The 27,990-nt window shown below is 38.6% G+C and overlaps 1 protein-coding gene across 1 annotated transcript in view; it reads right to left on the bottom strand.

Moving 5' to 3' along the window:
* LOC113513730 (cholesterol transporter ABCA5-like) overlaps positions 1–27,990 on the bottom strand; it is a 69,592-nt gene that overhangs the window by 20,651 nt on the left and 20,951 nt on the right. The window contains 18 exon segments of the mRNA XM_052901708.1: positions 5,813–5,911; positions 6,700–6,872; positions 7,124–7,300; positions 9,596–9,671; positions 10,819–10,986; positions 12,036–12,185; positions 13,324–13,438; positions 14,938–15,168; positions 15,951–16,092; positions 17,222–17,372; positions 18,569–18,712; positions 19,380–19,487; positions 19,974–20,052; positions 21,282–21,508; positions 22,281–22,515; positions 23,734–23,906; positions 26,422–26,601; positions 27,642–27,807. Coding sequence (XP_052757668.1) covers positions 5,813–5,911; positions 6,700–6,872; positions 7,124–7,300; positions 9,596–9,671; positions 10,819–10,986; positions 12,036–12,185; positions 13,324–13,438; positions 14,938–15,168; positions 15,951–16,092; positions 17,222–17,372; positions 18,569–18,712; positions 19,380–19,487; positions 19,974–20,052; positions 21,282–21,508; positions 22,281–22,515; positions 23,734–23,906; positions 26,422–26,601; positions 27,642–27,807 — 2,794 coding nt within the window.

The following is a 27,990-nucleotide window of genomic DNA, read 5'->3' as shown; positions in this document are numbered from 1 at the left end:
ATGGGACAGAGGTACCCAAGCAATCGACTTTTGTACAGTCTCCCTGTTTAATTAATAACTGGTATATAAACTCTTTGCTGGCCCTTTATACAAAAAAAGAAAAATAATGTTTTTATCTGACACTTTCGATTGTGACGTTCTTGTACAAAATTAATAAACACATTCAAGATCAAGATTCGACTTTATTTTTGTTCATTTGGTCCTTCGATAGCCGCATAATTTAGTAAATAAATATAGTGCAGTACTAAACGCATAAATATTCACAACTTCAGTGTACAATACTTTTTTCACATATATATATCAGACTTTGTTGTTTGCATATCACAATGACAGAAAATATTAGTTCACGTATTACAATGTTGTTGGACAATTCAAATAAAATTGTGAAATTACTTACTAACACGAAGAAGTGCGCTCGAGCTAAAATTACAAGAGGATATTTGGATGCACGTTTAGAGATGCTATGTGAGTACTGGTCGTCTTATAATAAGCAATATGAGTACATTACAACTACATATTCAGAGTCGGATTTAAAATCATATAATCTCGATCTAGAGGAAAATTATAACTCTACTGAAGAGGCTTACTTAGATCTCAAGATCTGGATAAAAGATTGGTTATATGAACATGAAACAAAATCAATTAAAACTGATGATGATAACACCATCACCATCGCATCATCTTCACACTCGAGACCACATCTTCCTCCGATACCCCTTCCAGTATTTTCTGGTGATTATAATGATTGGATTAGCTACCGAGATTTATATATTTCATTAATACATAACAATAACAGTTTGTCTAAAATTGAAAAGCATCATTACCTTAAGTCTAGTTTAACTGGGGAAGCAGCAGAATTATTAAAGAATTTCACACTTACCGAAGCTAATTATCTCGATGCATGGAAAAAGCTGGAAGAAAGATATGACAACAAGAGGATTATTGTCAACAACATACTGAATCGCTTATTAAGTCAAAAGAAGTTAGCTGGCGAATCAACTAAAAGTCTCAAAGAATTATTAGACACTACTAGTCAATGTCTTGACTCGTTGAAAAATCTCAACATATGTATTTCTAACTGGGATGCTATTTTAGTATATGTTATTGTCGGAAAGTTAGACTCCGAATCACATAAACTTTGGGAGCAGTCTCTTGGTAATTCTACTGAGATTCCTACTTATACCGATTTAGCTTCTTTCTTGGAGAATAGATTCAGAACACTAGAAATGATTAGTTCAACTCAAGTTAAAGAATTGTCAAAGAAGATATACACACCACAAAAATTTACATCTGTCAAAACTTACGTTACTGAAGTAAATAGTACTTGCACATATTGTTCACAGAACCATTACATTTGTCATTGTAAGAAATTTGCTACACTTACCGTATCAGAACGTCAACATTTTATAAAAACGAACAACATCTGCTTCAACTGTTTGATTAAGGGTCATTCTGTGAAACAATGTCGGCAAAGCACAACCTGTAAGAAATGCGGACGACGTCATCACACTTTGCTGCATTTAACAACTCTTAACAAACCAGAGATTACAACTGAGAGAAATGAGTCAGTACAGAGTCCCTCTACGTCTTGTCATACTGCTAACACGAAACCTGATACAAATAATAAACAAATTATTTTACCTACAGCTCAAATTAAAGTAAAGGCAAAGAATGGCTCTACTTACGTTCTCAAGGCACTTGTAGACCAGGGCTCTCAGGCTTCTTTTGTTACTGAAGCAGCTGTACAACTGTTGAATCTTGATCGCACACCTGTAATTGGTAAAATCACTGGAATATCCAACTCACAAGAAGTTACTACGAAGTCTATAGTAACACTCACAATTCATTGTAAAAACCCATCACTTTCACGTATTGAAGTTAACGCTTATGTACTTAGAAAACTAACTTCAATACTACCGTCTCGAGAATTTCCACAAGGTACTTGGCCTTCATCAATGCAATTAGATCTAGCTGATCCTGATTTTCACAAGCCGAGTCCTATAGATGTTTTATTGGGTGCCGACGTGCATGCTCACATAATTCTCGATGGAATACATAAACACAACACTCTCGTTGCTCTTAACTCTCGCCTGGGTTGGTTGCTGGCTGGAAGCGTTTCACAAACTGTTACACAAGTACACAATATGGTTGTAGCCCATAATAAATTGGAGGTGGATCAGTTACTTAGGCAGTTTTGGGAGATCGAAGAGCACGTTCCCCACAAAAAACCTATGTCCGCATCAGAAATACAATGCGAGGAACACTATAAAAATACTTACACACGTAATGATGATGGTCGATACGTAGTTCGTTTACCATTTAAAGAATTTCCTTCCACAAGTCTTGGTGATTCAAAAACCTTGGCTGTTAATCGTCTGCAACAGATGGAGAAGAGATTTTTACACAAACCTGAATTTAAAAATCAGTATACTAATTTTATGGATGAATACCTGTCACACGAACATATGGAGATGATACCTGAAAATGAACTTAATACTAATAATAAAAATATATATTACTTACCTCACCATGCTGTCCTTAGGCCGTCGAGCTTGAGTACAAAGTTGCGCGTAGTCTTTGATGGTAGTGCTGTACCTGCAAATGGAAAATCATTAAATGATGAACTGTTAATCGGTCCTCCTCTTCTTCAAGATATTCGATACTTAATTACTAGATGGAGACAACACAAAATATGTTTAGTTGCAGATATACAGAAGATGTATCGACAGATACTTGTATCTAAAAAAGATATAGATCTACAAAGAATCGTATGGCGTGAATCTCTCAATGATCCTATTCAAGAGTACAGATTACTTACCGTAACCTATGGTACGTCTTGTGCTCCTTTTTTAGCTATCCGTACATTGCACCAACTTGCTGAAGATGAATGTGGTGAGTTTCCTAGAGAAGCTGAAATTGTGAAGGAAGACTTCTACATGGACGATTTGTTAACAGGTACGTCAACAGAGGAAAGTGCAATATTTCTTCAAAATCGGTTAACTGAGTTATTAGCTCGAGGTGGCTTTCCTTTGCACAAATGGTCGTCTAATAGTAAACTAGTATTGAATCAAATTTCGAACGACAAAAGAGATTCTTTAAGTACAGTCACTATTAAAGTAGAAGACACTATTAAAGCTTTAGGTATTATATGGAATTCACAAACTGACAACTTTGAACTTACATTAAATTTAGAATTTAAATCCCACAATGTCACTAAACGAACTGTTCTTTCTGCGATAACTAAGTCCTTTGATCCTCTTGGTTGGTTAGCACCTTCTATTATTGTTCTTAAAATATTCATGCAGAAATTATGGCTAGCTGGATTGGATTGGGACGAGGAGCTACCACTAGAATTAAAAACTGAATGGTTTACTTACCTAGATAAATTTTCTCACATGCAAATCATTCCCTTTCCAAGATGGCTCAGTATTTTAAATACTACTACTAGAGTAGAATTACATGGCTTCAGCGATGCATCTTGTGCTGCTTATGCTGCTGTTGTCTATATCAGGGTTTGGAATGGCAAAAACGTTAATGTTCATTTAGTTTTTGCAAAAACACGTGTAGCTCCAGTAAAACAAATCACGTTGCCACGACTTGAACTTTGTGGTGCTGTTTTATTAGCCAAGATGTTGAGCAGTCTTAAAACTGTTTTGAAAATACAAAATAATTGTGTGTTCGCTTGGACTGATTCTACTATAGTTTTGGCGTGGTTACGCAAAACACCTGGTACTTGGACAACATTTGTTGCTAATCGAACAGCAGAAATTTTAACTGTCACAAATAGCAGTCAATGGCGTCATGTTGACACCTTTGATAATCCTGCAGATTTAGGCTCTCGAGGTTTAAGTCCGAATGATTTGAGACAGTCAAAACTATGGTGGAACGGCCCTGATTTTTTAAGTCAACCCAATGATATTGTTAATAATGATATAAATATTCCTGAAACAGACTTAGAAATAAAAACAAAAGTTAAAGTTCACATTTGTACTACTGAAAATAATGATATTACTGACTATCTAAACAAATATTCAAAGCTTTCAAAGTTGATCCGTGTAACAGCGTTCTGTTTAAGATTTTTTCAATGCTGTAAAAACAAAATTAATTCAATCAAAAGGGATTGTACTTCTTACTTAACTGCTTCTGAAATAAAAAATGCTTTGCTTGTATGTATTCGTCGGTCACAAGCTATTAGTTTTGAAGACGAGATTGAAACTTTAACTCACAATAAGCGAATTCACAAAAGAAGCAAGTTATATACACTTAATCCGTATCTTGATGAACAAAAGATACTAAGAGTGGGTGGCAGACTAGCTAACGCAGAGATTTCGAATTATCTAAAGTCTCCTATTATTTTAAGTAATGAATGTCATTTATCTAAACTAATTGTTTCTGATGCACACTTTAAAACTCTGCATGGTGGTTTGCAACTTACCTTAAATTACGTCAGACAGAGATACTGGATTATTCGTTTAAAAAATCTTGTTAAAACTATTGTAAATAATTGTATATCTTGTTTCAAACAAAGAGCAGTACCAAAGGTACCATTTATGGGTAATTTACCAAATTACAGAGTCAATCCCGATAGACCATTTAGTACAAGCGGTGTAGATTTTGCGGGACCTTTTACGTTAAAACTGTATCCCGGTAGATGTAAAAAAACATGTAAAGCCTATGTTTGTCTATTTGTTTGTACTGTAACAAAAGCTATTCACTTGGAGCTAGTGAGTGATTTATCTTCTGCTGCATTTATAGCTGCTTTTAAAAGATTTACTGCTCGCCGTGGTCATTGCCGGAATATCTGGAGTGACTGTGGAACTAATTTTGTTGGTGCATCACGAGAGTTAAATCTTACTTTTAAGAACTTAAAGTCCCAAGTAGTCACAGAAATTGCCGAACTTTTAGCAAACGATTTCACAACTTGGCATTTCATACCTCCTAGTGCTCCACACTTTGGAGGTTTGTGGGAATCCGGAGTCAGGTCTATCAAAGGACATTTAAAACGTGTAATTGGTCAGACCATTCTAACTTTTGAAGAATTTTCTACATTACTAACTCAAGTCGAAGCTTGTGTTAACTCTCGACCTCTTACTTTGATGAACAATTCTCCTGATGAACCTCCGCTAACCCCGGGTCACTTCCTAATAGGTGGTCCTCTAATTGCTGTACCTGAGGAATCTTTACAAGAAGTAAAGCTTAACACTTTGGATCGTTGGCATATGATTCAACGATTTATTCAATCTCTTTGGTATCGTTGGCAACTAGAGTATTTAACAACTCTCCAAAATAGATACAAATGGTCAAAAATACATCCTAATATTGAATTAGGTACTGTAGTCTTAGTGAAAGATGATAAATTACCACCTGGTAAGTGGCTTTTGGGTCAAGTTGTAGATAAACATCCAGGTGCAGATGGTACAACGCGAGTTGTTACACTTAGATATAAAAACAGTTTCTTTAAGAGACCTGTAGCCAAGTTGTGCCCTCTGCCACTGAATAAGTAAAATTTGTTATTTTTTCTAACAGTTATGTACTAATTTGATTTCTATTATCGCACTTTGTATTACTTGTTTACTATATTGTGAAGGACTATAGTAGTCCTTGGGTGGCGGAATGTTTAATTAATAACTGGTATATAAACTCTTTGCTGGCCCTTTATACAAAAAAAGAAAAATAATGTTTTTATCTGACACTTTCGATTGTGACGTTCTTGTACAAAATTAATAAACACATTCAAGATCAAGATTCGACTTTATTTTTGTTCACTCCCTCTGGTGTAAAAACAATTAATCAATAAAATAAATATTCATACCTTGACGTGTTCCACGCCGTGAGTAGTGGAATGTAGCGCGTGGGACGCCGGAGGTGTTGGTAAGGATGTGGCCTTCTGAGATTCCTTATCGTTGAGCTCCTGAATTAAATGTTCCCAATTAAATGTCTTCTCTTAATTCTTACCACCATTCTAACTAATCCTTATTTGGAAAGTAAGTTTGTTTATTACTTCTTGACGTCTTAACGGCTAAACCAATTCTCATGAAATTTGGTACATATGTACTCTATAAGGATTTTTTATTCCGGTCAATTAATAAATCCCGGACAAAGTCGCGACTTTTATTATTATTATTTAAGCCCTTAACTGTCCACTACTGAACATAAGCCTTCCCCATAAGGGGAGTTTTGCCAGTAATTGCCACGCTTGGTAGGCGGGTTGGCAACCGCAGTTATGCTTTTACAGATGTTTTAAGAGGGACGCTGCTGCCCATCCCTCCACCATGTCGCGATGAAGTCGCGAATAAAAGTTAGTAAATAAATAAACAATCTCCCTATTGAGGTATTCGGGATACCATAAGATTACCATAGGAGTCTGGCATCATCAGGAGTCTAGAATTTGGCGTGAATTTACTGGGTACAGAGGAATAACACCTGAGTTCTCAGGAATGGCATCGCATGGGGGGTATCATGGGCGAAACAGTATACTCTGTTACGTCCATGGTACAGCTCATGTCTATAGGCGACGGTTACCACTTTCCATCAGGTGGACCGTCAGCTTGTTTGCCATTCTAAGTTGTATAAAATACAAAATAAAAAAGTCTTCAAGAAAAGCTCCCTTTATACTTATCATCAATGCTACGCTATGCTTATGGCATTCCAGTGTACATCTATATAAAAGACAATATCAATCCCAGAATACACAAGTACCTGATAACTAAGAGTCTTGCTCTGCAACGATAGACTCCTGGAGAGCGCACGAGCTCGGACCAGCTTCACCGAGGACACTCCCTCCACAGCCTCCGTCTCCTCAGCATTCTCTCCTTCCAAGCTGAGGAAGACTTCTTCTAACGTTGTCATCGACACCCCATAACTTGTCACACCTGGTAAGTAAGGGTAAAAATAAAAAAAAAAACATCACAAATACTGGTGGGATTTTTGTTGTTTGTTTGTGTTGTTTTAACTTGAATAACACCCTAGCAGTCCTCAAGAATGGAAATGTATAAGGGTTTTTTTAATGGGTGAAATTGAAATAGTGACCCCGTCTGCGTTATCGACCTATTATGGATAGAGGACGATAAGGTCGGCCATTGTTTTCTCAGTGTGATAATTTCCTGTAATTGTTGATATTTACCGAGGCGGTTGGTCTTGTCCCGGATCTCGTGCTCGATGGCGAGGAAGAGCGGCGGGAAGAGGTGGACGGCGTAGTGCGGCAGGATGTAGGACAGCTCGCGGCCGTGGCGCCGCGCCTTCTCCGCGCGCGGCACGTGCCCGCGCACCAGCCGCGTGATCTGGTGCTCGCGGCATGCGCCTGCGCACCATACCACACCATTAGTGACAATCGAATAAATAGATAGATAGATAATTTATTTGCATTACTTACTTAAAGCAAACGAATTACAACATACATATACAAAAAAAAGCGAGATAACATATTATATACATATTTCCCACCACATCTGCCCTTCATACGCTTTCTGTTTTTACCCAATGATTAGCTGGTAGAGAATGCCATGTGGCATTAAGCTCGCCATTTGTACAAAATTTTATTGTGCAATAAAGAATAAATAAATAAATAACATAAATGATAAAAAATATTAAATATCAATAAGATGCAACGAAAGAGGTTTGTTTGAATCGAAGCATTTGGCGTTCCATTGTTTCTGCCTACCCTAATGGGAGACAGGCGTGACAGATATATATGTATCAATAAGATTTGGGCCAGAGGGATGCTGTACAAAAGTCGTCTGCTTGGACATCTCTGTCCCATTCGTGTATCTACCGTGAAGCAGTTGTGTTTGCATGGCTGTTTCGGTTTGAAGGGTGGGATATGGTGTGAATTTACTGGGTACAGAGGAATAACACCTGAGTCCTCAGAAATGACAACTTTCGGTTTGAAGGGTGGAATATGGCGTGAATTTACACGGTACAGAGGTATAACACTAAAATCGTCAGAAATGGCAACGCATGGGGGCTATCATGGGCGAAACAGTATACTCTGTTACGTCCATGGTACAGCTTATATCTATAGGCGACGGTTACCACTTTCCATCAGGTGGGCCGTCGGCTTGTTTGCCATTCTAAGCCAGGCAGTGGCTAGTCGTAAAACTATAAACTAAATCTATTTGTAATATGAATAAAAACCATATTATGTCAACATAATAATTGGGGTAAGGGTTGGAAGATGATGAATGGACTAATACTAAATCTATTTCAAAATACTAGATCACCTATAGAAAGCTACATTGCTAAATTATCAGCAAGTAATATTCGCTGATATTTGTCATGAAAAAAAAAGGTTCGGAGGGGGGGGGGGGGGTTAATGGGTGACAGTGGAATGGTAACTCCGCCTGAGCTATCGGTATACACTGGCGGGGCACTAGTAAGGGATGATAGGTGACGATGAAAGCAGGTAAGTTAGGCCATAGTGACAAATTCCACTAGAATTAACCAAGATGGTTTCTAAGGGGAACCGTGTTGTCCTGATAGGGTGTATTGCTAGTAATGAAGTCAGTTAGACCCCATTACTAACAATCCCTTTCCTCCCGAGTTATGAGGCAAAAAACATACATCCTATCAAAAACGTAAAGTGTAAAAATAGGCCAAGTCTGCCAGACTCAGAATCAGACGCAGTTGTTCCACTACCGAAAGTTGTGAGATCAGTTGTTCAGTTGTTTTAGTCAGTGACTATACTAGAAGCGCCTATTCTACAACTTTGTTATAAATTGTTAATCTAATCAAATGACCTATCAGCGTTTATAATAACCGAATCAATATTAGACATCTTTACTTCTATAATAATTATAATGACTTGGCAACTGCACTGCAACATGTTCTACTAATAAAATACTTTGTTCTCAAGTCCACTGTTTAGATTTTCTTAGCAATCTAAATGGTAGATTTTATATTACATTATTCTTTTATAATTAACTAGCGTCCCGCGGGGGGAAAGGGACTGTTAGTAACGGAGACTGAGAATCCCATTGCTAGCAATATACCCAACCAGGTCGACCTTCTCGCGGTTCCCCCTGGAAACTATCATGGTTAATTCCTGATGAATTCATCATGATAGGCTAACTGGCCTGTTTTCATTCTCATCTATCATCCTTCACTGGTGCTCCGCCAGCGTATCCTGTTAGTGCAGGTGGAGTTACCATACCATTTTCACCCGTCAAAAAAAATATAGCAATATCTTTATATTTTAGTTACAATATCTGCTTCAATAACGAACATGTTAAAAGTCAGTTATACAAAAAAAAAAATATTGCCGGGGCGGGACGCTAGTTTTTTTTGATGTGTGAAAATGGTATGGTAACCCCGCCTGCGCTAACGGGATACGCTGGCGGAGCACCAGTGAAGGGTGATAGGTGAGAACGAAAACAGGCCAGTTAGCCCATCATGATGAATTCATCAGGAATTAACCATGATAGTTTCCAGGGGGAACCGCGAGGAGGTCGACCTGGTTGGGTATATTGCTAGCAACGGGATTCTCAGTCTCCATTACTAACAATCCCCTTCCCCCATTGCTATATATTACTAACCCCTAAGAAAACGTATATGTGACTAAGAATACAATATTTTATTTATATAACACGAGTATAGTTACCGTCCAAGACCAGTGTCAAATGGTAGCCGATGCCGAATTTGTTTTTCAAAAACAACGACGTCCCCGCGCAGCGAACCTGAAAATTGTCATATTTCAATATACTTACACATACACTAATATGGAAGCCAATAACGCCCATGCCATGCAATATATTACATGAATGTTACACACAGAACAGGTGGAAGTAACACTTTTTAATTGTCAATGTTTTTTTTTTTTTTTTTTTTTTTATACAACTCAGAATGGCAAACAAGCTGACGACCCACCTGATGGAAAGTAGTAACCGTCGCCTATAGACAGGAGTAGTACCATGGACATAACAGAGTATACTGTTTCACCCATGATACCCCCAATGCGTTGACATTCCTGAGGACTCAGATGTTATTCCTCTGTACCCTGTAAATTCACGCCATATCCCACCCTTCAAACCGAAACACAGCCATGCAAACACAACTGCTTCACGGTAGAAACACGAATGGGACAGAGGTACCCAAGCAAACGACTTTTGTACAATGTGCTATGGGGTCGATTCTGGGCCTAATCCCCTTTTCATCCCCGATGCAGATATAATTAAAATATGCAGATTTAATAACCAATCACTCTTTTGCTGTGGCTGCAACTAGATTATGGAACACACTTCCTCATGTAATTAGAAATAGCCTAAGCATTGGGATTTTCAAATCGCGTCTGAAGAATTATTACCTCTCACAATGCTGATGTACGTACTTATTATATTTGTGTATTATATATAATATATATCTATCTATTTATATGTATTTACTTATATATATATATATATATATATATATATATATATATATATATATATATATATATATTTATTTATTTATTTATTTTTAACTATAACATTGAAGTCGATTGGTACACATGTATGACTGTAACTACTAATGAACTGTCAGTTTTCTCATATTGGGTTTGCTGGAGGAAATCTCTATTGGAGATAAGCTCGCCCTTGTGCACTATTATGTTTGTTTTTACATTTCAATAACCTTTTGTGTACAATGAAGAATAAATAAAATAAAATAAAATAAAATAAGGTACATTTTAGTATATACGTACTATAAGGGATGTAAAAGGATACAGGCTACTGTTTATCCCGGTCCATAATTATACCTGGACACGTGAACGAAGTCAAGGGTAAAAGCTAGTTAACTATACAACTAACTTAATAGACTAATTCGAGCTAGTCTTTAGAGACCTACCCTTCCCTTGCTGATGACGGCCTTCCGATCTCCCAGTATATCAGCTTCGTCCATAAAATGCGTGGTGAGGAGCAGCACTTTCCCGCGTTTCGCTCGCTGCAGGATCCTCCAGGTTTGTCTCCGGGACACCGGGTCCACGCCTGCTGTCGGCTCGTCCAGTATTATAATCTGAAATTGAGTTTTTACGAGTCTGACATTTAATATGCCAACAAACTGACGGTCCATCTGATGGAAAATGGCAACCGTTACCTATAGACATGAATAGCAGGCCAGAGGGAGACTTTGTACAAAAGTCGATTTCTTGGGTGCCTCTGTCCTATTCGCATTTTAACCGTGAAGCAGTTGTGTTTGCATGGCTGTGTTTCGGTTTGAAGGGTGGGATATGGCGTGAATTTACTGGGTACAGAGGAATAACACCTGAGTCCTCAGGAATGGCAACGCATGGAGGGTATCATGAGCGAAACAGTATACTCTGTTATGTCCATGGTACTGCTCATGTCTATAGGCGACGGTTACCACTTTCCATCAGGTGGGCCGTCAGTTTGTTTGCCATTCTAAGTTGTATAAAAAAAAGCACCATGTATATTATAGAAGACACTCATGGTATCCCTCAAGCTTGTTTTTGAGGATTATGGTGTTACGCCATACTTTGAAATTTCTTTGCCATATTCAAAACACACACATGCAAGTACAGCTGCTGGGGGGAAGGGATTGTTAGTAATGCGGACTGCCAGTCCCATTGCTAGCAATATACCCTCCGCGAGGGCCCCTTGGAAATCATCGTGCTAAATTCCAAGTGTATTCATCACGATGGGCTAACTAACCTGATTTCATCCTCACCTATCGTCCCTCACTGGTGCCCAGCCAGCATATAACATTAGCACAGGCGGAGTTACCATTACATTATCGTCCATTAAAAAAAAAGTACAGCTGCTTCACGGCAGACCATGTTTGGGAATGAGGCACCCAATATAGTAACAATGCCTCTGGTATTGTAGTTCGCCTACAATACCAGATAGGCTACGGTAAACGCTTACCATCAGGTGGGCCGTATGCTTGTTTACCACCTCAGTGGTATAAAAAAAAGTGGTTTCTGAACCTTTCAATGCCATATATCAACCTTCAAACCGAAATCATACAAGCCCTGTTTCCATATGGACTGCGGAAGCATGAGCGGGACAGAGGTACTTATAGTACAGTCTCTCTCTGGTTCTTACCTTGGGATCACCGATGAAAGCGATTGCTATGCTGAGCTTCCTCTTCTGACCGCCCGACAGATGCTTCGAGAACACTCCAGCCTGGTCCAGAAGGCCTACATCTGATAACGACTTGTGTATCTCGTCTGGTATCCTCTTGCGTGGTATACCCTACAATTTAAACATGACGTTACGAATCGATCAAAATAGGCATAAATCTAAAGCAGTTTGCAAAAAGTTTTAAATCTGGAAAAAAATCTTTTTATATCAGGTCGTCAGCTTTTTTATGCAACTTAGAATGACAAACAAGCTGACGGCCCACCTGGTGGAAAGTGGTAACCGTCGCCTATAGACATAAGCAGTACTATGGACATAACAGAGTATACTGTTTCGCCCATGATACCCCCCATGCGTTGCCATTCCTGAGGACTCAGGTATTATTCCTGTGTACCCTGTAAATTCACTGCCACATCCCACCCTTCAAACCGAAACACAGCCATGCAAACACAACTGCTTCACGGTTGAAACACGAATGGGACAGAGGTGTCCAAGCAAACGACTTTTGTATAAAGTCTACCTCTGGTAAAATCAAAGATATCTGGTAAGATCAAGTACCAAAGATCCTATTAATTCTTAATAGAACGATTGGTTAAAAGAAAACAGATATAAACAATAAAATAACAGAGCACTACGCAATATTTTTTAGAGAGATCGACTAATTTAACATTTTTATTTTTCTATTTTATGAGTCTTTTTTTCGCAATTGTTTCTTATATTCTTTTAAATAATAAGTTTAAATCTATTACATACTAAACGATTACTCGAAACCCATCACTTCCTTTCCAGTGTGTCTCGTAAGAGGCGACTAAAGAAGGGCGAGGGATGGGCAGCAGCGTCCCTCTTAAAGCATATCTAAAAGCCTAACTGCGATTGCCAACCCGCCTGCCAAGTTTGGCAACTACTAGCAAACCCCCTAATAAGGGTTTTTGTTCAGCAGTTAGTTGACGGCTGATATATAAAATTATGGATGAAAGAAGAATTACTAAAGAGATTTATCGAGCAAGAATGAATGGAGATGTCGGTAGGGGTCACCCTAGACGGACGTATGTCGACCAAGTAGACGACGTGCTGAAGAAGGGCCAAATTAAAAGTACCCGTAACCGGCGAGCGTGTATGAAAAGATTGATAAATGTGGAGGAAGCGAAAGAGGTTTGTTGGAATTGAAACATCTGGCGTTCCATTGTTTCTGCCTACCCTAATGGGAGACAGGCGTGACAGATATGTATGTATGTAGTTATTACAAACTTACTTTCACAGCAGCAAAGAACTGTAGGTGTTCCTTTACGGAGAGCAGATCAAAAAGCACGTCTTGTTGTGGGCACACGCCTATCATCTGCCGAATTTCGTGCATGTCGTTTGGATCCCTGGAAATTTCATAGTGTATGGATCAAACTGTTTGTATTGGGGGGAAAAGGATTGTTAGTAGTGGAGACTAGGAATCCCATTGCTAGCAATATTGGGTATATACCAGGTCTACCTCCTCGTGGTTCTCCCTGGAAACTATCATGGTTAATTCCTGATGAATTCATCATGATGGGCTAACTGGCCTGTTTTCGTTCTCATCTATCGCCCTTCACTGGTGCTCCGCCAGCGTATTCCGTTAGCGCAGGCGGGGTTGCCTATTGTATATTTTCACCCATCAAAAAAACTGTTTATATTTGTTTCTCTTCATCCAAAGAGAAGGCTATAGAGACGGCTACCTAGAAAAAATAGCTCTTAGCGATAAGGCCGCCCATTGTTTTCTCACTGTGATCATTTCTTGTAATTGTTTATATTTATAATAAGTTTACTATTGTAATCTTTTGGAGGAAACAATAAAGAGTATCTATCTATCTATAGATAAAACCATAAAACATTAAAATTTCGAGATTACAGTTTTAATAAAAAGTTCACGTAACATAAATACAATGTGTGTGTGTGTGTGTGTGTTGTGTGTGTGTGTGTGTGTGTGTGTGTGTGTGTGTGTGTGTGTGTGTGTGTGTGTGTGTGTGTGTGTGTGTGTGTGTGTGTGTGTGTGTGTGTGTGTGCGTGCGTGCGTGTGCGTGTGCGTGTGCGTGTGCGTGTGTGTGTGTGTGTTTCACATGTTTGTATTTAATTTTTGATATATAAATTACTAGTGATCCGGCTAAATTTCGCACGGGTGGATAATTTTAACATTTCCCTTCACTGCTCTGCTCCTATTGATCGTAGCGTGATGAAAAGTATATTATAACCCACCCAGGAGTATGAAGAATAATTGTACCAAGTTTCGTTAAAATCCGTCGAGTAGATTTTGTTTCTATTACGAACATACAGACAGACAGACAAAATTTTTATTGATTGCATTTTTGGCATCAGTATCGATCACTAATCACCCCGCTGATAGTTATTTTGGAAATATATTTCATGTACAGAATTGACCTCTCTACAGATTTATTAGAAGTGTAGATTATATTACTTGCTGATATTGTAGTTTTCTATAGATGAAAGAAAAGAGAAGAAAGAAAGAATATTTAAAATCATTTGAGCAGTTTTTTAGTCATCCATTACAAACAAACAAACAATCAAATATTTCCTCTTTATAAAGTTTTTTTTTTATTGGACGAAAATGGAGTGGTAACCCCGCCAGCGCTAATGGGATACGCTGGCGGGGCACCAGTGAAGGGTGATCGATGAGGATGAAAACAGGCCAGTTAGCCCATCATGATGAATTCATCAGGAATTAATCATGATAGTTTCCAGGGGGAACCGCGAGTAGGTCGACCTGGTCGGGTATATTGCTAGCAATGGGATTCTTAGTCTTCATTACTAACAATCCCTTTCCTCCCCCTCTTTATAATGTTAGTATAGACCATTCTTTCTGTTAAAAACAAAACAAGCTTACCTAACATCCAGTCCATAAACATAAGCGGTCCCAGCGGTGGGCGAGGTCAGTCCTGTCAGGATATTGAACAGCGTGGACTTGCCAGCACCGTTGTGGCCCAGCACAGCCGTGATCTGGCCCTCGTAGATGCTCAGGTCGATGCCGTCGATGGCTTTGATCTCAGGCTTACGGCAGTGCCTGAAGCTTTTTTGGAGCCCCACAATCCTGATGGCTTCTTTCTCTTGGAGCTCTCTGTTCAGGTGTAGAGAATATTTTACTATATAAAATTGTAAGAAGACGATGTCTGTACATAGGGAGATATGGAAAATTAATAAGAAAGATCTTAAGCTTTAAAAGCTTGATTTTTTAAAATTAAATTAAAAATATATACATAAATGTACCCTTTACTGTGTTTACTAATGGGATAAAATAGTAAAAAAATCAAAACGATATTTTTATATATTTATTTTGAAAAAAAAAAAATTTGGTAACATGTAAACAGCCAAATATTAAAATGAAATCGATTGTAGGCGCCCAATGTGATTTATAACCCCGGTATGAAAATTAAAACTTCAGGTATTTTAGGGTTAGTAAGACATTAATAGAGGCTAAAACAATGATTTTGAGAAATTTTGTCTTTGTCTGTCTGTATGTTTGTTCTGGCATCACAAACAAACTAAATTGAATGCGATTTAAAAAAAAAAGGAATCAATAAAATAGCACACTTCCAGATAAAATGGTGATGTTTTAAGAAGAACACTCCTGCCCATCCCTCGACCACACTTACAGTCTCCCAAAACGTGTAGTGAGCCATAGGTTTATTTTACAAACCATTTATTTTACCATCAAGTTCCCTTGGTCACTTCTTATGACACTCGCGGGAAAGGCAGGGGTTATTATGGAAGAATATATAACTAAAGACGAAGTCAGTTCTAAGGTCCGTTGGTCGTGCTAGCAAATTCAAGTAGCACTATGGTTCCACGAGGGAACCACGATGGTGTCACAGAAAGACCGCGTGAAGATAAAGTCGATACCTTGGCACTGGTTCGATATCCTTGTTGTGTGTCGCCTCGCCGTTCGAATGGAAGTGTATGGCCGACACCCGCCCTCGCCTGCTCCCGATCCAGAAAGACGGCAGCAGGCAAAACCATGGCTTCTGTTTGATGCCGTATTCACCTGTAAAGATTAATGGCAACAAATTTTTTTGACAGATGATCTGATTAGAATTATTTTGTTTAATTCCGCCAACTGACTGACTGCCACCACTCGAAGATTGATCACCACTATTGTTGGTGTCCTAATAGGATGTCTAGGGGGGAAAGGGATTGTTAGTAATGGAGACTGAGAATCCCATTGCTAGCAATATACCCAACCAGGTCGACCCTCTCGCGGTCCTCCCTGGAAACTATCATGGTTAATTCCTGATGAATTCATCATGATGAGCTAACTGGCCTGTTTTCATTCTCATCTATCACCCTTCACTGGTGCTCCGCTAGCGTATCCCGTTAGCGCAGGCGGGGTAACCATACCATTTTCACCCATCAAAAAAAAAAATAGGATGTCTATCTCTCTTGCTCCTAATACAATGTCTGAAATGTACATATGCGTCAACTTGTTCTATATTTGTCTATTAAGTATGAATCCATATAACAGTAGTGTAATAAATAAATAAAAAAAAAATAACTACCAGAAGTAGAACGGCAAATAAGCTGAAAGCCCACCTGATGGAAAGTGACAACTTCGCTTATATACAGGAACAGTATCATGGATATCGCAGAATACTCTGTGACGCTAAGTCGTCAGGAATGGCAAATCATGAGGGGTATGATTTACCATTCCTGAGGACTAAAAATCTTAGTCTAACATGTTAATATTTATCTCTGATAATATTTATATTATAATATTTATATTATTATATGTATCACATCTCCCATATTTAGAACTAACAAAATTTTTCATCGTGCCTCCCACCAAATTGTTTATAATTACTCCTCTCCATCCAAAGTTTGCCTGCAAGAGATCGCTCTTAGCGATAAGGTCGCCCATTGTTTTCTCACTGTGATTATTTCTTGTAATTATTTATATTTATAATAAGTTTACTATTGTAATCTTTTGGAGGAAACAATAAAGAGTATCTATCTATCTATCTGTACTTTGGAAATACTGATATATGTCATACTTCAAAATCAGACAAAATCATGCAACACAGCTGCTATTTATCTAGCTTAATTAACAGATCCTGGTCTCACCGACGAAGTCAGTGGTCAAAGCCAGTAGGTACGTACGTAGACAGGCCAACACTCACTGGGTATGACGGCGTCGAGCCAGTAGGCCGCCAGCCCGTAGAGCACCGTGTCCACCGCCATCATGATGAGGCTTCCGCCGAACGGCACGCCAGGTCCGCTCCACAGGTTCTCCCATGTCACGCCCACGCCCGCCATGTCCAGCACCAGCGCCTGGTGGTATTGCATTTATTATTATTTCAGATGACCTTGACGCTAAAGCCTTTAGGGGGAGGGGGTGAGGGAAGCAACTGTTAGTAATAGGGGACTAGTGTTTATACCAGAGGTTTCGAAACTTATTTTGTCTACTGCCCACTTTGAAAATAAATTATTTTTTAGCGCCCCCATTTTTTCACCTACTTAAAAACCACTATTACTTCAAGATCAACAAACCACCCTCCAAGTCTCTACACAACGCCCACATTTTTTTTCTGGGTCTCTTACCGCTCCCCTTTAGGCCTGCAGCGCCCACAAGGGGGCGTTATCGCCCACTTTGGGAAAGGCTGGTTTATACCATAAATTGGGATGTTAGTTCGCATTCATAGCAATACATCTTTTTAAATCGATATCCACGCAGTTCCTTTTGGAAACTATCGTGATTAATTCCGAGTGAATCTGTCACGATAAGTTTATTGACTTCATTTTCATTGTTTAATATTCTATTAGATCTCCATCCTTGTATAGCATAAGCATAGGTGCAAGACTGGCTTTAGCAGGGTTTTACAACCAACGACGCACAGAGGTGTAATAACCAGAGACACTATAAGAAAAAATAAAAGACCCCCGATGATCTTTCGCATCTATTAGAGGAACCGCTAGAGACCTTAAACACTGCTTATTGGCACGTCAGTTAAAGGGAGTACCTCTTCCTGGAGGGAAGAGGATTGTTAGTAATGGGGTCTAACAGCCCCATTGCTCGCAATATACTCTATCAAGTGAACCTCTACGGGGTTCCGCCTGGAAAATAACGTGGTTAGTAGTTGTGGAAATCGTCATGATGGGTAAACTGACCTGCTTCATTTTCACCTATCTGCCACTGGTGTCTCGTTGAGGGAAGAGATTGTTAGGAATGCGGACTACCATTCTCATTGCTACCAATATACCCTGTCAGGTCGACTTCCACGTGGTCCCCCTGGAAACAATCGCGCTGAATTCCAAGTGTATTCATCTCGATGGGCTAAGTGACCTGCCTTTTCATTTTCACCTATCATTCCTCACTGGTGCCCCGCCAGCGTATACCGTTAGCACTGGAGGGGTTACCCTAAAAAAATAAACCTTTTTTCTTGATGATTGGGGCGCTAGGTAAGCCTAATAGGCAGGTGCACCATTCAATCATCGTCCATTAAAATATTTTGAACTGTCCAGCGCACCTTGTCCATGGCGAGCGCGTAGCAGCTGGAGCTGATGAGCGAGACGAACCAGAAGGCGAGCGAGTCAGCGTTCGACACGAACACTTGGATGAAGTACAGTCCGCTCATCAGGTTCACGGCGAAGCTGCCCAGGATGCCCGCCGTCTGGGACAACGAACATTTTTAATGCTAGCAAACTGTGCCGGCTTCTCACTGTTTTTTTTTAATAGAGCATAATCCATATTATTCGCTGATAATGTAGCTTTCTATAGGTGGAAGAATTTTAAAATAGATCAAGTGTTTTTTTAATTATTAAATTTTTTGTTTAGAATCAAAAATCAAATCTTTCCTTTTTATTAGAGAAAGTTAGGAAGTTTTTCAATCACGTTAAAACAATTGAACAGATAGTAAAGTTTACAGGTAACATTACAGGAAAGCCAAAAAGAGAAATCGAGTGATGTAGTTACTGGCAAGACAATTTCATCAAGATGTTAGTTGAATAATAGGTACTTCATCATCGTCATATCAGCTTTTGGCCACTGCTGAACATAAACCTTCCCCTTGAAGGGTTTTGCCAATAGTTGCTACGTTTGGTAGGCGGACTGGCAACCGCTGTTAGGCCTTAGAGATATTTTAAGAGGGACGCTGCTGCCCGTCCCTCGCCCTCTTTTAGTTGGTTTTTACGACATCCACGGGAATGGAAGAGCTGGCCTGTTCTATGCCGGGACTACATGGCAATAGATATATACTTAATGGACAATAAAAAAACTAACTATCAAAAAGTATTTAAACCATAACAATGACATAAGTAACATGACCAAAATTTCCTTACCCTGGCTCGATCGAAGAACGGCGTCAGCATGAAGGCAAACGTGATGATGGTAAATCCGAACAGCAGCATCAGCAGGAATATAAGGATGTAGGAGGAATGTTGGAACACCTGGAACAAGAAGGGTATTGTTATTGGTTCCCAGATATCCAGAGGAAGACTGTACAAAAGTAGTCTTTGTTTCGTGTTTCTGTCGCCAAGTTGTTAAGCTTGCATGACTTTATTTCCATTGAAAAGGTTGGAACATCATCATACTAGCTGTTAACTATCCACTGTTGAACATAGGTTTCCTCTTGAGGGTTTTTGGCAGTAGTTGCCACGCTTGGCAGGCAGATTGGCAACCGCAGTTAGGCTTTGGTGGTCACCTCTTACGTCTACTACGGGTAAGGAAGGGTCATAACTTAGTCTTCAGGAATTACCCATTAAAGACACTAGGGGCGTTAATGTCTTCTCTGATATCCACGGTGCTGTTCATGTCTATAGGCGATGGCACCTTCCTTGAAATAGACCGTCAACTTTTCAGCCATTGTAAATTGCATATAAAACACAATAAAAACAGCAAAACCAAAGATCACTAGGAACAAAAGTTGAACGAACCTTCAAAGTGAAGAGTAAAACTGTGCTGACGAAGGACAAAATTGTTACAAATACAGCGTAGATGAGGAACCAGGAACCCCTGTAGGCAGAAGTAAAATATTAAAATTAGATATAGAATGATAGAGAGTTTACAAATACAAATACAATTGTCTTTATTGTGGATCATAGGTCAAATCAAGGTATTGCATCAGTTAAATAGTATCTCCACGTCCTGCTATATAAAGCGTACAATATATGGAACAATTATAAATAAAGTAGAAGCAAAATAAATTAATATGAAACATTATTTTTTACTAATCACCACTATTTATCTTTATCATTGACATATTCGTTTAGGCTGTAATAACGTTTATTGACACATCGTGAAGGTTCTTTTTAAAAACACTTGCCTCAGTTAAATCTCGTATACGTTTCGGTAATGTATTATAAATTATTACAGCTTTACAAAATACACTATCTTTCATTAGTTTTGTTTTAGATGGTACACATATAATTGGTCAATATGCCGAGCTCTACTGCGAAATTTAAATTTATCAATATTAGAAAGAAAGAAAGAAAAAAACTTTATTTTACAAGAAATATGCGACGGCACCCACACAGGGGTTAAAAAAAATCCATATATTAAGAATTATAATAAAGAAACAACACAAAAAAATATTTATAAAAAAAAAAATATATAAAATTAAAAAAGAAAAATAAAACGATTCGTATTATAAAAATTTCATCAAAAATGAGTGTGTGTGTGTTAGTCATTTTATTTAAAATTATCAATTTAGCAAAGCGAAGCAAAGCCAGGGACTACTATAATCTGTTTCAGTAATACATATTCATGAAAATGAAAACAAATTATTGGCCCAGCCACAAGATAGTCTTCTACTGTCCAATAAAAAATTTGATAAATTTATTATATTACATAATATCTGCTTTTAACTGTCCATTGGTGAAGATAGGCTTTCCACATAAGAGGAGATTTGCCAGTAGTTGCCACGTTTAGCAGGCGGGTTGGCAAGCGCAGTTAGTCTTTGGTTTATGGCCTCTGTCCCACTTGAGTTTCTGCTATCATGCAGTTCTGTTTATTATCGTGTTTCAATTTGTAAATATTGGGAATATTGCAGTGAAAATGTTAGGTACAGAGGCATAATATCTTGATCTACACTACAAGTATGATACCAAGATACCAGGTATGATATTTAAGGCGATGGTTACCATTTACCATCAGGTAGGCCGTCAGTTTTTGGCATTTCAAGTTGTATACAAAAATATTTTATGAAATAAAACTATGTATGCACTTTTTGTGGATCTGCTTACCAGTAAACCGAATCCTTTAAGCCCATAATTCTCATTCCTTCCCTGATTTTCTTCTCCTTTTCCCCCACTACGAACATGAGCAGGTAAGTGATGAATTGTGATAGAGTCATCACCATGTACATGGGCATAATCACGCGGAAGATGACAAGCCAATCGCCAGTGTGCTGGCGTTTGGGGAACTGACGGAGGTCGATGCGGGGAGGTGGTATCGCTGATCCTGTATCCACCTGAAAGACATATTAGCAATAGCTGCTGATTGTATATTCCTCAATTAATTTCTTGGCATGTTTTTTAAGTAATTAAGCAGTTCCCCTAAATAAAGTCGACTGTTTCGTACAGATGTACCAATAAATCCATGTTTATTACTTCGGAAGCCAATTTTTTCAATAAATTAAGTATAAAAATGCTAATTGACTTTCGACAAAACTGCGAATCGGAGATCCTGCATTAAATTTATGTCCAAAAAATTTATTTGAGCGATAAAAACTGAACTACAGGTGGCATTATCAAAAGAATTAGGGAAGTATGGAGGATTACTAGCTTTTTTAACATTACAGATATATAACGCCGTAGCTTCATATAGATATAGATGTAGATTCATATAGATTGAAATACTTGCATCTTCTATCTCTGTCTAAATTTGTGGCTTTTTTAATGGATGATAATGGAATGGTAACCTCGCCTGCGCTAACGGTATACGCTAGCGAGGCACCAGTGAGGGACGATAGGTGAGAATGAAAAAGCAGGTCAGTTAGCCCATCGTGATTAATACATCTGGAATATTGCTAGCAATATTTTACCAGTCCCATTGCTAGCAAAAATGATATATTGCTAGCAATGGGACTGGTAGTCCGGATTACTAACAATCCCTTCCCCCCCTTATTTGAGACTTGCATTTTTTATCTCTGTCTGTAAACTTTATTTTACACCAAGATATTAGTAACTTCAAAATTAAAAAAAATTGTGTAACAAACATTCTTCCTTCACGAGTGTACTAACCTTGATTTTTATATAGTCTATCAGAGTCTGCAGAGCGAGGAACCCGGAGTAGTAGTATTGTAGAACAGGGCAGGCGTCTTCTCCGTGCATCTCTGATAGCGGGATGAGCTGCCCGCCTCTCGACCAGTCGGAAGACCAGTCCTTTACCGTACGCTCTCGGCATTTAGCAGGGGAGGTCGTCAGGGTGCGTGTAGAGGGAGTGCCAGAGTGAGAGGGATTGGTTCGGATTGTGTAACTGAAAAAGAGTGGATTTTATTTAGGTTACGGTAACCACTTACCATCAGGTGGGCCGTATGCTTGTTTGCCACCTCAGTGGTATAAAAAAAAAAGATCTAACAGAGGAATAAATTGTACAAAAGTCATCCACTTGGGTGACAATGTGCCATTTGTGTTTTTACTGTGAAGTAGCTATGGCTAAGTGCTGTGTGTTTCATGGCTGAGGTCATAATCATCATTAATCAATAAAAATAAAAATAAAGTCTTTTATTTCTTTCTAAGAACAAAACTATTTTTTTCTTATACAACTTAGAATGGCAAACAAGCTAACGGCCCACCTGATGGGAAGTGGTAACAGTCGCCTATAGACACGAGCAGTACCATGGACATAACAGAGTATACTGTTTCGCCCTTGATACTCCCCATGCGTTGCCATTCCTGAGGACTCAGGTGTTATTCCTCTGTACCCAGTAAATTCATGCCATAAGATTCATCAAGAAGGGTGGAACCCTTCAACCCACAACTGCTTCACGGTAGAAACACGAATGAGACAGAGGTGCCCAAGCAATCGACTTTTGTACAAAGTCTCCCTCTGGTAAGTACATTTCTAATCATCACTAGGCACTAAGATTGTTTGATTGATTTGGATTGTTTTATTTATCATCGTCATCATATCAGCCGTTAACTGTCCACTGCTGAACATAAGCCTTCCCATAAAGGAGAGTTTGCCAGTAGTTGCCACGTTTGGCAAGCGAGTTGGCAATCGCAGTTAGGTATTGATGTTTTAAGAGGAGCTTGGCTAAAATATGGCAGTAAAATTATAGGGTACGGACGCGTAACACCATAGTTCAGTGTCCTTGATCTATCACATGAACCTTCGCGTGGTCCCCTATGGAAACCATTTTCGTCGATTCTTGGTTAACTCTTCACGTCACACAGACTTCTAAGCTCATCCTTATATATCATTATTAATTATTGGTACTCCTTTAGTATATATTGTACCGATCGAGTTACCATTTCCACGTTTTCCATAAAAAATACTATATTTCTCAGGAACGACAAGGTTTGACAGATATAATGGTCATCACAGTATATTTTGTACGTCCATGGTGCTGTTCATGTCTATAGACGAAGTTTACCACTTACCATCAGGTGCTCGACAGCTTCTAAGTCATTAAAAAAATGTTGAATTCCATTTTCAATGATTTCTCATCTTGCCAATGACTCGGTCACTTACCGAAGTGGTTCTCCGAAAGCTGTGGGGTCTGTGTGAAAGATTACAGCGATGGGGAAGTTCCTGGTGTCGTTGTGGTAGGCATCGTTCAGCTCAGTGGTGTCGTTGTACCGTATCCAGCGAATGGCCTGCTGTCCAGACTCGAGAAGCATGCTGTTGATGTCCTCCAGGAAACTCTGAACAATTGTTTGTTTTTATATATATATATATATATATATATATATATATATATATATATATATATATATATATATATATATATATATATATATATAATATTTATGTATAACTTATGTGGGTGGAAAGACAACTAAATAGGAGTGGGAGTGGAGTGGACACATGACCTTGGTCTCAGATATCAATTCTAATGACTAATAACACGGTGTAAGAATGGCCTTGGATATCGTTTAATGGATGAATTTATGTATCCTTGTAAACAGATATTTTTTTCTACATGATACCAGCATGAAGTTGATGAATTTTTTCTAAAATCAAATTTGATTTTAGAAATCCTGTCTTTTTTTTTATACCACTGAGGTGGCAAACAAGCATACGGCCCACCTGATGGTAAGCGGTTACCGTAGCCTATGAACGCCTGCAATACCAGAGGCATTACGCGCGCGTTGCCGATCCTGAAGAAACCTCTTTACCCCCCTTTTGAAAAACCCCATGCTGTAATCTCTTGGGAAAACCTCGGCAGGGAGCTCATTCCATAACCTGAGTGATCCTGCCATAAAGCAGCTTGCTTGCAGGTTGTGTTACAGTGTAAAAGGTGAGATATACTAGTTTAAGTATCTCATGTAGGTATCTCAAGATCTTTATTTTACAAGAGAAGTAACGTATTGTTACAATCCTAGCATATGGACATATTATTGCTGAATAGCAATCATATTTATTTCTATTTAAATCAGCTGCATTTAGCTAGCTAAATTACTGCCCAGCTACGGACCTGGTTTCTGCCCACCGGTCTGGTCAGTAAAATCAACTAGTTGGATTTATCATTCGGGCTCAATAAAATCCTGGACCAAGGGTTTTGCACGTCGCAAATCAAGTGGACCTTCTAGTTAGTTAAAAGTACAATATATGTAAATTAAAAAACTTAATAATAGAACACTATGTAAAAATATTAAATAAATAACTTTGGTGTGTGGTAAAAAGTTTTTTTTTTTTTTTTTATATTAAACAAGTGTCTGACACTACTAGTACGAGTTATGCCTCAATGTATCTTGCCATCACGTGTACCGTAAGTTTCCCGTACATTCCATCTATTAAAAAAAGTTCAGTAACTTCCTATAACGCACGTCTATGACATTTTTCTACTAGATAAAAAAAAAATGGCGTCATTGTCTATTGTGAATACTTTCACCTCAGACTACTAAAGTATTCTGTCTTTGTGTTTATGTAAGCACATTGTTCACAGCACACACGCGACCTATGACCTCCAAACATTAACCCTCAAAATATCGATACACGCAAAAGCGAACGTTTTACAAAGCGGTTATAACAAAAGTTTTAAAAGAGCAACGCCCTAGACAGCTAGACTAGGCAAATTGTGTACATATTTCACTAATTAGGCACATTTCACTTGAACCAACTTGTTGTTTGATTTAGTTCATATCTGATACCTATATATATATATACCTACCTACTTAATATTATCAGCATGTGTGTAAATAGAGTCTAAACTAGCTAAACCAATCCCAGCCCGTAAAAAGCATGGGTGCGGTGGATATCGATCGCTAATTCGGCTCATAGTCGAATTGCCTAATCAAAATGTTTCAATTTGCAGTGATTAGCTTACATTAGGTCTTTTTATAAGCAAATTACGGTTTTGTCTATTTTTGGCTTTGACTAAAGACAAAAATATCTAGGTATAAACGATGCAAATTTACTTTCCTTTGTGAAGGAAGCATAGCCGTCACAATTTAACTTTCTTCTCCTGGAAAGAAGGGTAGACTTTGGCGGCTTAAATACTGACAAATCGACCTCCAAATATAACGGTGATATGTTTTTCATCCGATCCAAAATAACGGTGATATGTTTTTGGGATTACTCTGATACTGCAGTGCACCTAAATGTATGTGATGAAATTATTTATTTGTAGTATATGACAATACCTACACTGACTAGAGTATACATATATGAGGGTACGTAAGTAAAAAATGTCAATAACGGTCAGTATCGCGGGAGCGCTGCGTGAGGACAGACGTACCGCGGCGTATGTGCATAATCGAGTCAGTGACAAAAAGAACAATTCTTAGTTCGCCTTTATACACAATATTACCTAATATTTTTGTTAAACACATTATTTTGCTATTCCAAAGAGTAGACATAATTGGTCAACTAATTAAGATACATACTTTACTAAATTTTGTTCTTAAATTTGTACGCGTAAATTTTGTAAGTAGAAAAACTAATACATCTTGTAAATGGCGTATCAAGATTATTATCTTTTATTCCATATTTTAAGTTTAACCTTCAGGAACACTACTGTGAAAACTATATCTAATTTGGTGAAGTAATTTTTGCGTAATGCTGGAATAAACACATTTTTTTTTAAAAAAAGATTGTTTTGTTTTGTTTTTTATATTCTATGTACATATCTACTGCAGACTTCATCTAATTATAATTTTATTATATTTGTAAGCTTACAGATAAAATATTTTAAAGATTACACAAAGTATTACATACCACAGTCCCGTTGGCTTTCAACCAATCAGCCACCACCGCGACCGAGTTCATCTCCGGGAAGGTGTCGTGATGGATGCGGAGTAAGCGGCCAGCCTCCCTCACTTCCGGGAAGTTGGGGTTCGGCACCAGCATCTTCAGGAAGATCAACACGCCCAGCGAGTACAGGGGCACCAGCACTTCCTGATAATTCAAATATTCAGATCAGATTTGATAAATACTGTTCCCTACGGCTTTGTATGCGTGGATTATAATAAAAAGAAACCTATGCGTGTTAACCTAGTACGTGAGGGTTGGAGGGGAGGGATTGTTAATAATGCAGACTACCAGTCCCATTGCTAATAATATACCCTGTCAGGTCGACCTCCACGTGGTTTCTACTTGAAACCGTCGTGCTGAATTCCAGGTGTATTTATTACAATGGGCTAACTTTTTTTTACTGACCTGCCTTTTCATTCTCACCTATCATCCCTCACTGGTGCTGCCAGCGTATACCATTAGCGTAGACGGGGTTTAGTAATAGATGATAATGGCAATGGAACTGAATTATCATCCGTTAAAAACAATTAATTTGATTTAAAAACTAAAATACTGAATCGATTTTGATAAAATCTGTAAACATTTTTTTTATCCAACTTAGAATGGCAAACAAGCTGACGGCCCACCTGATAGAAAGTAGTAACCGTCGCTTATACACATGTGCAGCACCATGGACATAACAGAGTATACTGTTTCGCCCATGATACCCCCCCGCCCCCATGCGTTGCCATTCCTGAGGACTCGGGTGTTATTCCTCTGTACCCTGTAAATTCACGCCATATTTCTGTAATTTACGCCACCCTTCCAACCGAAACACAGCCATGCAAACACAACTGCTTCACGGTAGAAACACGAACGGGACAGAGGTACCCAAGCAAACGACTTTTGTATAAAGTCTCCCTCTGGTGAGGAACATAACCTATAAATATACATATATACTGATAGAGTTACGAAGTAACATAAAAAAAAGCGATTTGAATACCTCTTTCTTTATGAAGTCGGTTAAAAATTAACATCTTTGTTTCTTTCCTTATGGCGTCCTAATAGTCATTAGCCACCAAGCGTCATGAAATTTGATACACAAATAGGGCACTTTTCTAATTTACTAGCTGTATCCTGCGGCCTGGTCCGCGTGTATCATGTATGCCTATTAGAAAGGAGAGTAAGCATATGTATGTACTTACGGCGAGGGTCTTCCTCGTATCCCGTTTCTTGAGCAGCAGGTTACGGACCACTGTGGCCCACAACTGGGGCCAGAAACGAGCCGGTGGTCGGGTCCCCATCGCGCCCCGCAGCCGGCTACCTATCGCCACGTAATCCGCCTCGCAGGACCCCTTCTCTGCACATTTCCTGAAACAAATCATGGGAAACATTAGGAATTTATTTTAGATCTATAATCGCACCTTTGCCTTTGCATGGGATTCTATTTCTACTTCCATTTCTATTTGTTCTCCATTAACCAAATGTCGTCTGTAAGAGATTGCCTAAGCGATAAGACCGCCTTTTGTACCTTTATGTGTATATTTTGATCTG

The sequence above is a fragment of the Galleria mellonella genome, unplaced genomic scaffold (assembly GCF_026898425.1).
Source record: "Galleria mellonella isolate WM207_F2 unplaced genomic scaffold, CSIRO_AGI_GalMel_v1 utg789, whole genome shotgun sequence".
Taxonomy (NCBI): domain Eukaryota; kingdom Metazoa; phylum Arthropoda; class Insecta; order Lepidoptera; family Pyralidae; genus Galleria; species Galleria mellonella.
The sequence above is the reverse complement of the archived record's forward strand: the minus strand, read 5'-3'. Positions and strand labels throughout refer to the sequence as shown.